At 44.7% G+C, this 14,898-nt stretch overlaps 1 protein-coding gene across 5 annotated transcripts in view; it reads left to right on the forward strand.

Moving 5' to 3' along the window:
- The first annotated feature begins 13 nt into the window (after positions 1-13).
- Fancd2 (FA complementation group D2) overlaps positions 14-14,898 on the forward strand; it is a 93,614-nt gene continuing 78,729 nt past the window's right edge. For 3 of the 5 annotated variants that reach the window (XM_087216970.1, XM_087216972.1, XM_087216974.1), the window contains exons 1-2: positions 146-234; positions 3,664-3,760. Coding sequence is in view for 2 of the 5 variants with exons in the window: in XM_004835324.3 (XP_004835381.2) it covers positions 3,697-3,760 (64 nt within the window). In the remaining 3 variants the exon portion in view is untranslated. Of the gene's footprint in view, positions 235-339; positions 359-3,663; positions 3,761-14,898 lie in introns of those variants that run through there. The other 2 variants (XM_004835324.3, XM_087216975.1) reach the window with 2 other exon arrangements.

Raw genomic sequence — 14,898 nt, forward strand, 5'->3', positions numbered from 1 at the left:
GTGACGTCACAGCTCGCTCGGCGACCCTACGGCGTCCCAACGGCGTCCCAACGGCTTCTGGCGGGCGGGAAAGTGTAAACCGCTGGGCGGGGACTGCTTCTAGGGTTAAGCTGAACCGCTGTATCCGTCTTGAATCTTCGCATCCCTGCGGTCTCCGGACTCAGGCTCATCGCAGCCTTACCCTCTGGGGCTCTGAGCCTCGAATCTCGGCTTCCTCATCTGTCCATCCCTCAGGTACCAGCTTGTGTTGTTAAAATGACGAACCGACGCGGTGTTTAGCCAGTTGTGGTGACACGCGCCTGTGGTCACAGCACTGTGGGAGGCTGAAGCGTGAGGATCAAGTTCGAAGCCAGCTTGGGTAATTTAGCGACCTGGCTAGACAGTCTCCACGTAAAAAATAAAATGGCGCGCGAGGGTGCTGGGGAAGTAACTGCGAAGGCCCTGAGTTCAGTGACCAGTACAAAGAAGAGATAGAGAATGAGAGAGACCTCGAAACCTCTGGGTAGCCTGGTCCAGGTAACGGGTCTCATTTTGTAGGGTCTTCTAAAAGCAAGATTAAAAAGCCGAAGGCCGGGAATTTAGCTCATTAGTTCCGCAGCCTGCCTCGCAAGCTCAAGGTCCCGAGTTCGATCCCCGCTAAAAAAAAAAAAAAAAAGAAAAGAATTACAAGATTAAAAAGCCGGGCGTGATGGTGCACGCCTGTGATCCCCGCACTAGGAAGACCGAGTCAGAAATGCCACGGAGTTCGAGACCGGCCTGAACTACACAGCCAGACCCGTCTCCAAAAAAAAAAAGCAAGAGTAGTTGGGTATGGTGGGGCACGCCTGTAATCCCTACATTTGGGAGCCTGAGACCGAAGAATCGCTGAGGGTTCAAGGCCAGTCTGAACTACACAGTGAGACCTCCTCAAAAATAGTTTTTCTGTTTAAAAAAACGCAGGATGGAGTCACACGTGTTGGGTGTGCCCAAGGTAGACGATTCTGAGTTGCAGTAGTTTTTCCGTTTGCAAAATGGCTGACTGTGGTTATACATATTAAACAAGGCATAGTGCTGGATACATTGTAGACGTTAACCATTATTGGGTGCCGTTATTACAAGTGTTGAACCAAGTTTGGCGGCGTGTGCCTGTAATCCCAGGACTGTGGAGGTAGAGGCAAGAGGATGGCAATTTCCAGCCCATCGTGGGGATCTTAGCTTAGGGAGATCCTGTCTTCAAATAAAAAGGGCTGAGGATGTTGCTCAGTGTGAAGGCCCTAGGTCAGTGATGGGGATACTTTTAGAGCTGTCAATGATACAAACAGCCCGCTGAGGTAGCATGTCATAGGTTCGCATTACTGAAAAAAAAGAAAAAGTAAAGTCAGTATTGGTGGTGGTTAAGAGTGCAAGTTCTGGAGCAAACCACTGGTCTTAGGATCCCCTCACTGCTGTTGATGACAAGACTAACAATGGTATCTACCTAAAAATGTTCTGTGAGAACTAAATGAATTGTTAAATATAAAGCTCTTAAGACAGGTACTGGGGATTGAACTCAAGTTCTTGTGCATCCTGGAAAGGGGGCAGAACCACTGAGCTAAATCCCTGGCCCTTTATTTACATTTAAGGCCGGGTCTTGCTATGTGGTTCAGACTGGGCTTGAACTCACTATGTAGGCCACGCTGGCCTCAATCTTGCTGGCAGAGGATCCTCCTGAGTCACCTCTTGGCGATCCTCCTGTTTCAGCCTCCCAAGTGCTGGGATTACAGGTATGTGCCACCATGCATGGCTGCCAGCCATGCTTAGTGAATATTCTCATAAATTTTCTTTTCTTTTCTTTCTTTTTTTTTTTTTTCTGATAAATTTTCTTTAGGCGTGGTGCTGCTCACCTGTGATCTCAGGTACCTGGAGGAAGATAGCAAATTCAATCCAATCTGGGCAATTTAGTGAGACCCTGTCTCAAAATTTAAAAAATAAATACAAAGGCTGCCCAGTACTGCAAACAAAAATTTTTTCTTTATGCCAGGTATTGTTCTGGGCACTGAGGAATAGTGAGATAAATAAGACTAGCTTCTTGGTGCCAAGGAGCTCCGCAGTATGTGATGTGTTGAGTTCCTACGTACACTGGAATGGGGAAGCTGGAGTAGCAGACTTCCCTTGTTGGGGATATTGGAGGAACATTTTTCAAGGAAGATATTTGCTAAATCTTTAAGGATGAGTAGGAATTTCCAGGCAGCTGAGAGCATTTCAGATGAAAAGAATGCTTGTGCAAAGAAAGTGAAACCAGAAACATTCTGGTGAACCAGGTAAACTAGAAAGCTGTATAGTTCAGTCCCTTCCATGTTTGTACAGTCATTTCTAACTCTGCAGACTCTCTCCTATTTCAGCGAGTTTCTTCTTATACATCTACTCGTAGACTCCTGTTTTAGCCCTCAGATCTCTGCTTAAAAATGGCTTTTTGAAGCTGGGCATGGTGCATGCCTATAATCCCAGCCCTCTGGAGGCTGAGGGAGGAAGATGGCCCTGAGTTCGAGGCCGGTCTGAACTACATAGTGAGGGCCGGGGATTTAGCTCACTGGTTCAGCTGCCTGTCTCGCAAGCGGAAGGTCCCGAGTTCAATCTCTGGTACCCCCCCCCCCCAAACTGAACTACACAGTGAGTTCAAGGCCAGCCTGAACTACATAGTGAGATCTCTCAAAAAAAAAAAAAAGACTTTCTGGGATTATAGGAAACTAGATGGTAGAGTCTTGGAGATAGGAAAGGGAATCTGAGGGAAGGGAGGAGAAAAGGGAGAGGAAGGTAAAGGGATTGAAAATGATCAAGATGTTATATATATGTATCAGTTCCCCAAAACATTCTAAAAAACAAGAGAAAACAAAACAAATTCTATATTACAAACATGCACTAATAAAAGTGACTTTTTTGGGGTTGAGGGTATAGTTCTGTGATAGAGTATTCGCTTAGCATGTACAAGATCCTAGGTTCAATCCCTAATGACACCAGAATAAAATAAAATAAAACTTTCTTAGAAAAACTCTACCTGCAAGTTTGTCTCCTCTTTTCTTCACCAGTTCTATCTCCAACTAAATTCAATTTCATTGTACCCCTGTACTTTTCTACAGTTGTAGTTAGATATATTGAGTTTGTCATAATACTGTCCCTGAGAGCAAGAATCATGTCTTTCTTGTTTGCTTCAGAACCTAGCACATACCTTAGCATAGTTTTGAATTAGTTAAAGAAAAGTAGATTGGAACTGTATGATAATGGGTCTTGAATCTCAGGTGATGAGCTGTAGGTTTTTTCCTTTAGCAACCATGGTCTGTTAAGAGGCAACTAGGTAAAGATGCCTTCAGAGGAAGGGGATATTGGCTAAATATAGGCATGGTCATTTGCTCAGCCCCTGGATTTAGATAGCAGTAATATAAAGGCCAAAATACCTCTATTACTTGGGAGGCTGAGGCAGAAGGATTGCCAAGAGTTCCAGGCCATCCTGGGCTACATAGTGAGTTTAAGGCCAGCCTGAACTACATTGCCAGATAATGTCTCAAAAAAAAAACAAGGAAAGAAAGAAAGAAAACCACCAAAAACCCAAACTCTATTTTAGATAGAGCAGTTTTCCCTGTGCCATAGTTTTAATTCTTCAGAATTTAGCTTCTAAAAGGTAACTTCAATTTTCTCATTTTTCTCTAGGAAGTAATTAAAGTACAGAAGACTGTGGTCAAAATGGTTTCCAAAAGAAGACTGTCAAAATCTGAGGATAAAGAGGCATCCACTGAAGAGGCCTCCAGTAAGTATCTGGTCACTCAGTGCTTTATTTTCTGTAGCAAATGTGTGAGACTCTTAAAAGAGATGTTAAGTTCCCACTCTTCAAACTGGAAGTCATCATGCATTAATGAATAGAGCACAACAACGTAGAGCCAGGAGGTTTGAGACTGTGTGTTTGCCTCTAATTCCATATCCAACCCTGGGTATGCTCAAGCTTCTAAATCTTGGTGACCATATTCATAAGAAGAACTTGTACTAGACTTGGTTGTGCTAGGATATGAAGATATGACAATCTCTATCCTTTAAAGGAAACTTCTGTTCTCCCTGTCTACCTTACAAAAAAGTTAGGATCCACATAAATGAATGCTGTGAATGTGATATATGAAGGAAGGATGTATCAGAGCAAGTACACTACAGGCACAGTGTAGACTTTGTTTGAGAAAGTGGTTCACAAGAACTCTCGTAGTTCTGAAAAGTAGGGGTTGACAGTCTTTTTATTTATCATATACATTTACTCTATTAGTGTAATTTTATCTTATTGTTTGAAGAATTATTTTTTATAAGGTATAGGAATTTAGGTCCCAGTACAACTGATGTTGATGAATGATTAAAATTACTGAGAATGATTAAAATGTCAAGGCCAAAACTTGTAGGAAAGGCTTGATTTTTTTTTTTTTCTGCCTAATTTTTATATGAAAATCCAGAGTAGACAAATCCATAGAGACAGAAAGCAGTTTGGTGCCTGCCAGGGAAGAGAAAAGGTGGTGACTGCTTAATGAGTGCTTTTTTTGTTACTGTTTTTGGAGTGATAAAAATATCTTGAAACTAGATAGCAAATGTGAATGCCGTGGAATTGTTCAGTTTAAAATGATGAACTTTTACATGAATTGAATTTCACCTCAGAAACACGCATACCCATGAAAATCCCTAACCTATTTACAGAGAGTGTACCTGAGGGTGCAGACCAGTACCTGAGGCACTATGTTAATCAGTACAGTGTTGTGTCACTGTAACAAAGTACCAGAGATAAGCAACTTAACAAGAGAAAAGATTGATTTTGGGTCTTGGTCCATGGTTTTTTGGCCTGTTGCTTTAGGCCTGTGGCAGTGGAGTCCATCAAGTTGGCAGCGTGCACCTCATGGCAGCTAGGGAGCAAAGTGAAAAGGATTGATTTAGAAAAGGAAATTCTGATTCTCTTAACAATCTGTTAGAAAAGGGATTATAGAATATAGAGAAATTGATAGAGAATTTGAAGAGGAATAATTTAGGAAGTTGCTGTACATAAATGTGATACTTTGAAAATACTGTACTCCAAAGGGGAAGAGATATTTGAATTTAGAGTTATTTGAATATTTGAATTTAGGAAGAGATATTTGAATTTGAAGGAACTTGGGTTCTCCTGGTAGGTGGTGAACAATCTTTTGGTTATGCCTTAGTTGCTTTAAGAAAGTTAGTGAGTTCCAAAACTGCTATATAGATTTAATGCAATGCCGATTGAAATCCCAACAATATATTTCACAGAACTAGAGAAAACAATCCAAAAATTCATTTGGAACCAGAAGAGACCTAGAATAGCAAAAGCAACTCTAGGCAACAGGCATGGCAGGGCATATCACAATCCCCAGCTTGAATCTATACTACAAAGCTACTGTGATAAAAACAGCATGATACTGCAAAGAAACAGACCCGATGATCAGTGGAATCGATTAGAAGATGCAGAAACAACTCCAGACATACTCAACCACCTCATCTTTGACAAAGGAGCCAACCACCCTCACTGGAGGAAAGATAGCCTATTTAGTAAATGGTGTTGGAAAAACTGGATTTCAACCTGCCAAAGATTAAAACTAGACCCATATCTGTCACCATGGACTAAAATAAGATCGAAGTGGATTAAAGATCTAAATATTAAAACAGAAACACTAAACTTGTTGGAAGACAAGTTAGGTAAAACTCTTGAAGATATTGGCATAGGAAAAGACTTTATGAACAAAACCTCAGCAGCACGAGAACTAGCACAAAGAATCAACAACTGGGATCTCACCTTATTAAAAAGCTTCTTTCTGTACTGCAAGAGAAACCACCAACAGAGCTAAGAGACAACCTACACTGTGGGAAAAAATTTTTAGCAGCTGTACCACAAACAAAAGACTACTATCTAGAATATATAAAGAACCGAAAAAAATCAGACCCCCCAAATTCAAAGACCCAGTTCAAAAATGGGCATCTGAAATGAACAGACATTTCTCAGAACAAGAAGTAAAAGCAGCAAATAAACATGAAAAAATGTTCAACATCACAGGTCATTCGAGAGATGCAGAGGAAAACCCTGAGATTCCATCTCTTCCCAGAAAGAATGGCTGCTATCAAGAAATCAACCAATAACAAATGCTGGCGGGGGTGTGGTGAGAAAGGAACCCTTCTCCATTGCTGGTGGGAGTGTAGACTGGTGCAACCACTGTGGAAATCAGTATGGCGATACCTCAGAACAAGGATTAGAGATCCCATTTGACACAGCTATTCCCCTGCTGGGTATCTTCCCAAAAGAATGAAAAGAATCATTCCACAGAGATATATGTGCACCCATGTTTATAGCGGCACAGTTTGTAATAGCTAAAACTTGGAAACAGCCCAATTGCCCATCAACTGGAAACTGGATAAAGAAAATGCGTTTTTTTAATAAAATGGAGTACTACTCAGCCATAAAAAACGAGAAACTAGAGACATAGCTAAATGAATGCATATTGAGGCCATACTCTTAAGTGAAATAAATAGGACACACATGTGTAAATGCTGAATAGTTTGTCTGGTGTGAGAAACTGAAAGTGTAAATAAGGATTAAAATGATTAAAATGAATAATGGATAATTTGAAATAGGAAGAAAAGGTCCAAAAGGGTAGGGGAAGTGGGAAGGGTAGGGGAAAGGAAAGAAGGGAAAGGAAAAATTATGAGAAAAGGAAAAAATGGAAGCAAAGTCTTTGTAAGTAGGGAAGAGAGCACAGGGAATGGGGACAAAATAACCAAGATACATCATGTACAGGTACAAGGACCCAGTGATAAATGTAAACGTACTGTATACCTAAAATGTACCAATAAAAGAGTTTAAGGAAAAAAAAAAAAAGAAAAGAAAGGTAGCGAGTGGTTTCTGTTTCATTTTGCTTAAGGCTTTGTTAGAAAAACAAGAGTTGGAAAAGGAAAAAGCAAGCTGGGTGTGGTGGCGCACATGTGTAATCTGGTCACTCAGGAGGCCAAGGCAGGAGAATCACTGCAAGCTCAAGGCCAGGCTGGGCATTATAGTGAGTTCAGAGTCAGCCTGAACTATGTAGCAAGACCATGTCTTTTTTTTTTTTTTGTACCAGGGATCAAACTTGGGTCCTTGTGCTTAGGAGGCAAGCATTGGAACCACTGAGCTAAATCCCTGGCCCTGTGAGACCCTGTCTTTTAAAAAAGAAAGGAAAAAGCAGAATCCCATCATTTAGGGAAAAAAGCAGATTTCCTTTTTGGCTTCAGTTGCCTTTATTGTTAGTATTTGGTACTGGGGGTTGAATCCAGGGCCTTCACACTATGCTACATCCCCAACCCCCTTTGAAAAATATTTTTTCTTATTAAGGTACTCAGATGTCCAGGTGAGGCTTGAATTTGCTGTCCTCCTCCCTTAGCCTCCCAAGTACTGGGATTGCTGGAGTGAGCCACCATGCCCACCTCTTTTCTTCTTTTGGTGCTTTTCTTCTTGGGATGAACCTAGAACCTTGTATGTGGTAGGCAAGTACTCTCCACTGAACCACACCCCTGACCCCTTATTCTGTTTGTTTGATTCTCAAGTTTGGTATGCTTCAGGCTTATTACCTTAAGGTTAAAATTTATATTAAAATTTAGGCTCCCAGGTGGTATTGTTCTAAATTTGTATATGTGTGTGTACATGTGCGCGTGAGAGAGAGACAGACAGATACTGGGGTTTGAGCCTAGGGCCTCCTTCCTTGCTATATCCCAGACCTTGTAATTTTTTTTTCTTTTGAGATATGGTCTTCCTAAGTCACTAAATTGGCCAGGCTTGGCTCAAACTTGAGGTCCTCTGCCTCAGCTTTCCAGAGATGAGAATAAAAGTGTGTACCACCATGCCTGATTTATTCTCAAGATTTTGATTTAGTAGTTCTAGAATACAACCTGGAATATGTGTTTTTGTTTGTTTGCTTTTGGAGTTTTAGAGTCAGGATCTTGCTGTGTATTCTAGGCTGGCCTTGAACTCACTACTATTATTGTCATTTAGGCTGGCTTCCAACTTGAAGTGATCCTCCTGCCTGAGCTTCCTGAGTGCTGGGTTGACAGGCATGTGCCACTGGGCCTGGGTGGATTATGCATTTGTTTTTGTTTTTCTTTGGTGTTTCCGAGACAGGGTCTGGTATGTAGTTGAGGCTGCCCTTGAACTCATTATGTAGCACAGGCTGGCCTTCAGCTTTCAGAGATTCTCCTGCCTCAGCCTTCCAAGGGCTAGGATCATAGGTATGTACCACTACACCCAGTTTTTGGATTATGCATTTTTAGTGATTGCAATGCAGTGGTTTGCAGACAGCAGCCTGAGAGATACTGTTTTAGATTTGGGAAGGAAACTGTTTCCATGGATATTCTTTTTTTTTTTTTTTTTTTGGTACCGGGGATCAAATTTGGGACCTTCTGCTTTCGAGGCAGGTGGCGGAACCACTGAGCTAAATCCCCGGCCCTGTTTTACCTTTTATTTGTAAGCCACTATTGCTGACCATTTTGAGATAGTTTCACTCTAGCCTCAAATCTAGTAAAGATTCTTCAGGAACACATTCATTTTCCTCTCAGAGTTATTCCCGGGGTTTTACGTTTTATTTTACTTATTTATTTTTTTAACCTTTGAAAGTTTATTACATGAACTAGGCACAGTGGGCTGGTTGTGTTTTAATGAAAATAGATCACAAATACAACTCAGCATGTGATAGCCAACCTGGCTCCATTTTGTGCCTCATCACTGTCCCTCTTCATTTTGTATAAAGTGAAATTATTCTGGGTGGTCGGCTCCTCCTCTCTTCTTGGAAGTCCCCTTGGTTGATATATGATAGACTACATCCTGTTTGGCAAAGCAGCCTGAAGCTGTATGTTATCTTTATGATCCTGTGGGTAGAACATCCTGCACTTGTGTGATATTTTCGCCTCAAATGGTTTGTGTGAAACTTCCCCTAACCACCACTAACTTGGCAAAGTTCTGCTTCTATAAAATTCTGCTTGAGCTCCCCCTGAGCCCCATCTAGAAGAACTGCTTAAAGGAAACCCACAAGCCGCTTTTCAGGGTCGAGATTTTGAGTACTAGCTGCTCTTGACTGCTGGCAATAAAGGACTCACATTTGGCTCAAAGTGTTGGTGATTCTCTATTATCTCTCGAGGTTGGGTATAACATTTGGAGGCCCCAGGAGATGAATACTTTGGGTGGACTGGCCTCGATGTGGTCCCTCCTGTCTTTGGGAGCAGATTATAGAGGACGTGCCCCCTGAGATGTTCTAGGGCCCCATTGTCTTGCTTTGACACTGTGGGGATCACAGTGATGTCCTGATCAAAGACGTTTCCTCATCAAAGACAACTGCAGGTCCACCCTGTCTGTTTCTGAGGTAAGGATCCTTTCTGTCTGAGTGGAAAGCATTGGTCCTTGATGAAGGCACTTCTGGGGGCCCCTCTTAAGGTCAGGATGCTGACTGAGCTGGTCCACTGGTCTGTCTAGGTTTACCCTTTTTGTTCTGTTATCAAATGTAGGGATGGTCATTCTGCCCACTACAACTTGGGCCTTTTTCCTCTGACTTTCCCACTCATATCTGACCTCTGAGGCTAGAGATCTCATCTGCCCCCTGTCTTATTCCCCCTCTGAATGCCCATACTGTGCCTCAGAGTTCTGTTCCACGACTGATTTTTTGTGGTGCCTCAAGGCCAACTTGTTTTCTGGGCCACTTGCAATTGCCACCTCCAGCCGATCAGCCCCTCTAACAGGAATTTAGGAAGTTCTTTTTCCCTCTGGGTCCACCTGAACTTTGGGTCCTGGCTCATTTGTCCACTTATTCCGTCATCCTTCGACCTTCCTGGGTCCCCAACTCCTCGGCCTGTCCAGAGATGAATACACTTCAGGGGTCCTTAGACACCTCCAATTCTTGGATTATTTCTATCAGTGGATGGTTCTAGACTATGTTTTCCATCTCTTCCCTTCTTACTACCTGTCTTCTTTAGCTTGATTCCTTGATTCTGTCTGGGGAAGGACGTGGTCCTGCTGTTCTCAGAATCCCTTTCTTCACCTGTACCAGCCCCTTTCCCTCCTCAGCCTCGCTGTTGAGGCTTTCCTGGCTCCTCCTAAATACTTGGCCTTCTGGTATTTGTATGACTATCGAGAGTGTCTTTACCAGCACTGCCTTGGACAGTGGCATGGCTACCAAGGCCCCGGACCTCATCCCCTTAACCGGAACTGGCCCCAGAGGTCCTGATGAAGGAGAAACAAACCTGTGGCACCCCCTATTGACTAGGTGCTTTTTCCCTGTCAGATTTCTTTTTCTGCTAGGTCTTGTCTCTGTCTCCCTTCTCCTTCTCCTATTAAGAACTCCCGCCCTTCTAGCCCCCTTTTTGCATGCTCAAGAATTTGTCCTCAGGATTCCCTGATGATTATCGAGTCAAGTTGTCAAAGAACAAACTTTCTACCTTTTTATGAGACTGGGTCTCCTTTGGTGTGGCCTGGCCTCCGTCAGGCTCCCTGGATCCCATGCTGGTTCAGGCTGTTTGGAGAGTTGTCACAGGACAACTGGGGCATCCTGATTAGTTTACATACATTGATTCCTGGCTCAGTTTGGTTCAACACCCACCTCCATGGTTGAAGGGATGTGCTGTGGGAACCTATTCCCAGGTGCTCATATCCAAAACATGTTGCCTCCGTTTCACACAGGCCTCAGAAAACAAGATCCCCCACTGGTCCTGCTGCCATCCGATACCGAGGAAGTCCTCCTTCCTCCACCCCCATATAACCCTAATCCATCTTCTCCTCCTGTTGATCCTGATTCACCTGCTTCCAGCCCTCCCGTCTCTTCCTCTACCTCTCCCACTTCTCCCCCAATGTAGGAATGACTCCGATCTCACCAGGAGGTCTCTGCCTCGGGGAGATGCAATCCAGAAGCTCTCTTGCCCCTCAGAGAGGCTCCTCCTCCTGATGGGGGAGGACTGGGGATCCACCCATTCCTGGTATATGTCCCTTTCTCCACCTCTGACCTATATAACTAAAAAACTCAGAGTCCATCATTTTCAGAGAAACCCCAGATTCTAATATCTTTGATAGAATCTGTTTTCAGGACCCATCAGCCAACCTGGGATGATTGCCAGCAAGTGCTGCTAACCCTTTATAGCAGAGGAGAGGGACTGAATTAGGGCTAAGGCTAAAAGGGCCCTACTGGGAGGGTGATCTGAGGATGAGGCACAAGAAGGGTTAAGACAGGGCTTCCACTCTGAGCGTCAAAAATTGGATGCAGATACCTTGGGTGGGTACCAGTCACTAACCACCTTTCACCCAATCTCTTAAATGATATCTGGGCTGCTGCCCAGAAACCCATTTAATTTGTCTAAAACTACAGAAGTGATTCAAGGCCTGAAGGAATCTCCTGCTGCCTTCTTAGAGCAACTTTGGGAGGCCTTTTGGGTTTACACCCCTTTTGACCCCTTCGCTCCTGAGAACACTCGAGATATTAATTTGGCTTTTTGTGACACAGTCTGCCCCGACATTAGAAATAAGCTACAAAAGTTAGAAGGGTTCTGGTGGATGAATGCGTCACAGCTGTTAGAAGTGGCCCGGAAAGTCTTTGACAACTAACAGACTCAAAAAGAGATTAGCGATGGCTATGGCAGAGGGATCAGCCAAAAAACAGGCAAGGATCTTTTCGGCAGCTATCAGAGGGGACCCTGTGGGACCCAACCCTGGGAAGCCCAAAGGGCAGATGCCTAGGAAATCAGGAGGATGCCCGCCATTGGGCAGGAATCAATGTGCCTACTGCAAGGAGGAAGGGCACTGGAAAAATGAATGCCCCCACAGACCCTCAGCTAAGGTACTGTCCTTCCTCATGTCTGTGGGATAAGAAGACTCAGACTGAGGTGGCTGGGGCTGCTTCTGTCTTGGTTCTCAGGAGGCCATGGTAAGTGCTAAAATAGGGGGCCAACTGGTTTGCTTCCTGGTGGACACTGGCACTGAGAGGTCAGTGTTAAAAACACCCCTGGGAGAACTTTCATCACAAACTGTTCCCATCCAGGGGGGCACAGGAGCAGTCCAGAACTGGCTGCTCATAAGTGAAGGAAGGAATGGTAAGCCTGGGACCAAAACAAGTTACCCAGTCTTTCTTGGTGATACCAGATTGCTCATTCCCTTGCTAGGACAGGACCTCCTTCATAAGCTGAGAGCCCCTATCTCTTTTGCTCTGACCTAGGCTCAGATGTCACTTCCTTCATACCAACTATCCTTGACCACTGCCCTATCTGAGGAGTATCTCCTCTCGGAGGAAAGGAACCCAGAGGGAACAAGCCCCCAGGGCCTAATGGACAGGCTTCAGATGGAGTTCCCTAAGGTGTGGGCTGAAACTAACCTGCTAGATTTGGCCTCTCATCACCCTTTAGTAGTAGTTTCAATCTGTGATGCCTGTGGGAGTTAGACAGTACCTCATCTCTCAGAAGGCCAGGCAAGGGATAACCCCTCACATCAAAAGGCTGTTGGACTTTGGGATATTAACTCCTTGTCAGTCCCCATGGAATACCCTGTTCCTGCTGGTGCAGAAACCAGGGAAGTCAGATTACAGACTGGTCCAGGACTTAAGTTAACTAGCGAGTGGTAACTCTGTACCCTACCATTCCCAATCTGTATACCTTCCTGAGTTTGCTGTCTCCTGAGCACCAGGTATATACTGTGCTAGATTTGAAGGATACCTTTTTCAGTCTGTCTCTTGCCCCAGCTAGCCAGCCCATATTTGCCTTCAAATGGACTGACCCAGCTTCCATTGATTCCTGTTAACTTAACCTGGACCTGGGTGCCCCAGGGATTTAAGAATGCTCCCACTCTATTCGGTGAGGCCCTCCAGAAGGACTTGGTGAGTTTTTGATCCCACCACCCTAACCTTGCTGTACTCCAGTGTGTGGATAATTTTGTGCTAGCTGCTGCCAGTTACTCAGAGTGCCTGCAAGGAACTCAGGAGCTTCTCCAGTTACTAGAGGAGTTGGGCTACTGCATCTCGGCCAAAAAGGCACAGGTCTGTGTCTCCTGAGTATTGTACCTGTGGTATGAGATCTCAAGAGGGAGAACGCGTTTGATCTCAAGAGGGCCAGAAAATGGGCCATTCTCCAGGTACCCATCTCAACTACCAAAAAACAGATACAAGAGTTTCTAGGCACAGCTGGATACTGTTGCCTGTGGATACCCAGGTTTGCCAAGATAGCGTGGCTCCTCCATTCTGCCATGGGAGGAAATCAACCCCTGGAATGGGGAACAGAAGAAGAGGTGTTCCAGGATCTAAAAAGAGCACTGGCATCAACCTGACTCTGGTGTTGCCCAGTGTTACCAAACCATTCCATCTGTTTATCTGTGAGTTAAGAGGGATTGCCAAAGGTGTCATGCCAGTCCATGGCACCCTGAAAGCTCCCCGTGACCTACCTCTAAATGATTAGAACCTGTGCCTTGGGATGGCCTTCATGTCTTTGGGGAGTAGCTGCTACTGCCTTTTTGGTCAAGGAGGCTGATAAGTTGACTCTAGGGCAGGACCTGGTCCTAACTGCACCCCATTCACTAGTGACTGCTCAGGGGGGCTACTAATGGATGTCCAGTGCTCGCCTAGCTCAATATCAAAGCCTCTTGCTCGACCAGTCTTGCATCGTCTTCTCTGCAAGTCAGGTTCTCAATCTAGTCACACTGATGCCAGATGATGACCTCAATACCCCAATTCATGACTGTGATTAAGTGTTGGACCAGACTTGGGAAGGCTGCTCGGACACAGTAGACACCCCCCTGGGCTGAGGTTGATGGTACTTGCTTTGTGGATGGAGGTATCATGGTAGTAAGTGGGGTGCAGAAGGAGGGGGCCGCGGTGAATACGCTTGACCAAATTATATGGGCCCAGCTGCTGCCCGAAGAGACTTCAGCACAGAAGGCAGAGCTGATCGCTTTAGCCCAAGCCTTAAGGTAGGGAAAAAACAGAAGGGTAAATGTTTATACTGACAGCAGGTATGCTTTTGCTACGCTACATGTCCATGCTAGCATATACAAAGAAAGGGGACTCTTAATGGCCGCAGGGAAGACCATCAAAAACAAAGAGGAGGTATTGTCTCTCCTGGAAGTGGTATGGTTTCCCAAGGAGGTGATCATCATATATATTCGGGGACACCAGAGACATGATGCTCCAGAAGCAAGCAAAAGCAAAAGCTTGCAGACTGGGCCACCAGGGAGGTGGCCCTGAGACCAGCTGAGCCCTTAATCATCCTGCCTGCTGGAGGCCCACCTCTCCCTCTGCTCCCGGCTAGCCCCACTTAAAATAAAGAGGCAAAGAAGGACTCCCAAGGCTGTTGGAAATGTCCCAACGGCCAAATCTATCTTTCCCAGGCACTAGGGTGACAACTCATCCAGCAGCTACATTCAGTCACACACCTAGGGGGCTCCAAGATGGCTGACCTTCTAACTCTGAGATACTGTTTACCAAAATTACAAGAACTGGCTTGCCAGGCCTCCCTTAGGTGTCCGGCCTGTGTGCAAGTAAATTTTTTCCAGGGCCCGTCTGCACCCCTTGGGATTAGATTCAAAGGAATGAGCCCTGGGAAACACTGGGAAGTTGACTTCACAGAGATTAAGCTGCTGGTGGGTAGCTATCGATACTTTCTGGTTTTCATAGATACCTTCTCAGGTGGAAGTCTATGCAACTTGGCAGGAAACTGCCACTGTGGTGGCAGAGAAGCTGCTCCAGAAATTGATGCACAGGTTTGGATTACTGGTGTCTCTTGGATCTGACAGTGGCCCTGCCTTTATAGCCTCCGTAACTTAGTCACTAGGGCACTGGGTATAAATTGGAAACTCCACTGTGCCTACCAACCCAAAGCTCAGGGCAAATGGAATGAATGAATGAATCGGACCCTAAAATCTGCCTTGACCAA

Source organism: Heterocephalus glaber, unplaced genomic scaffold (genome assembly GCF_053883595.1).
Source record: "Heterocephalus glaber isolate CG9 unplaced genomic scaffold, H.glaber_assembly_v1.0 deba00000122, whole genome shotgun sequence".
Taxonomy (NCBI): domain Eukaryota; kingdom Metazoa; phylum Chordata; class Mammalia; order Rodentia; family Bathyergidae; genus Heterocephalus; species Heterocephalus glaber.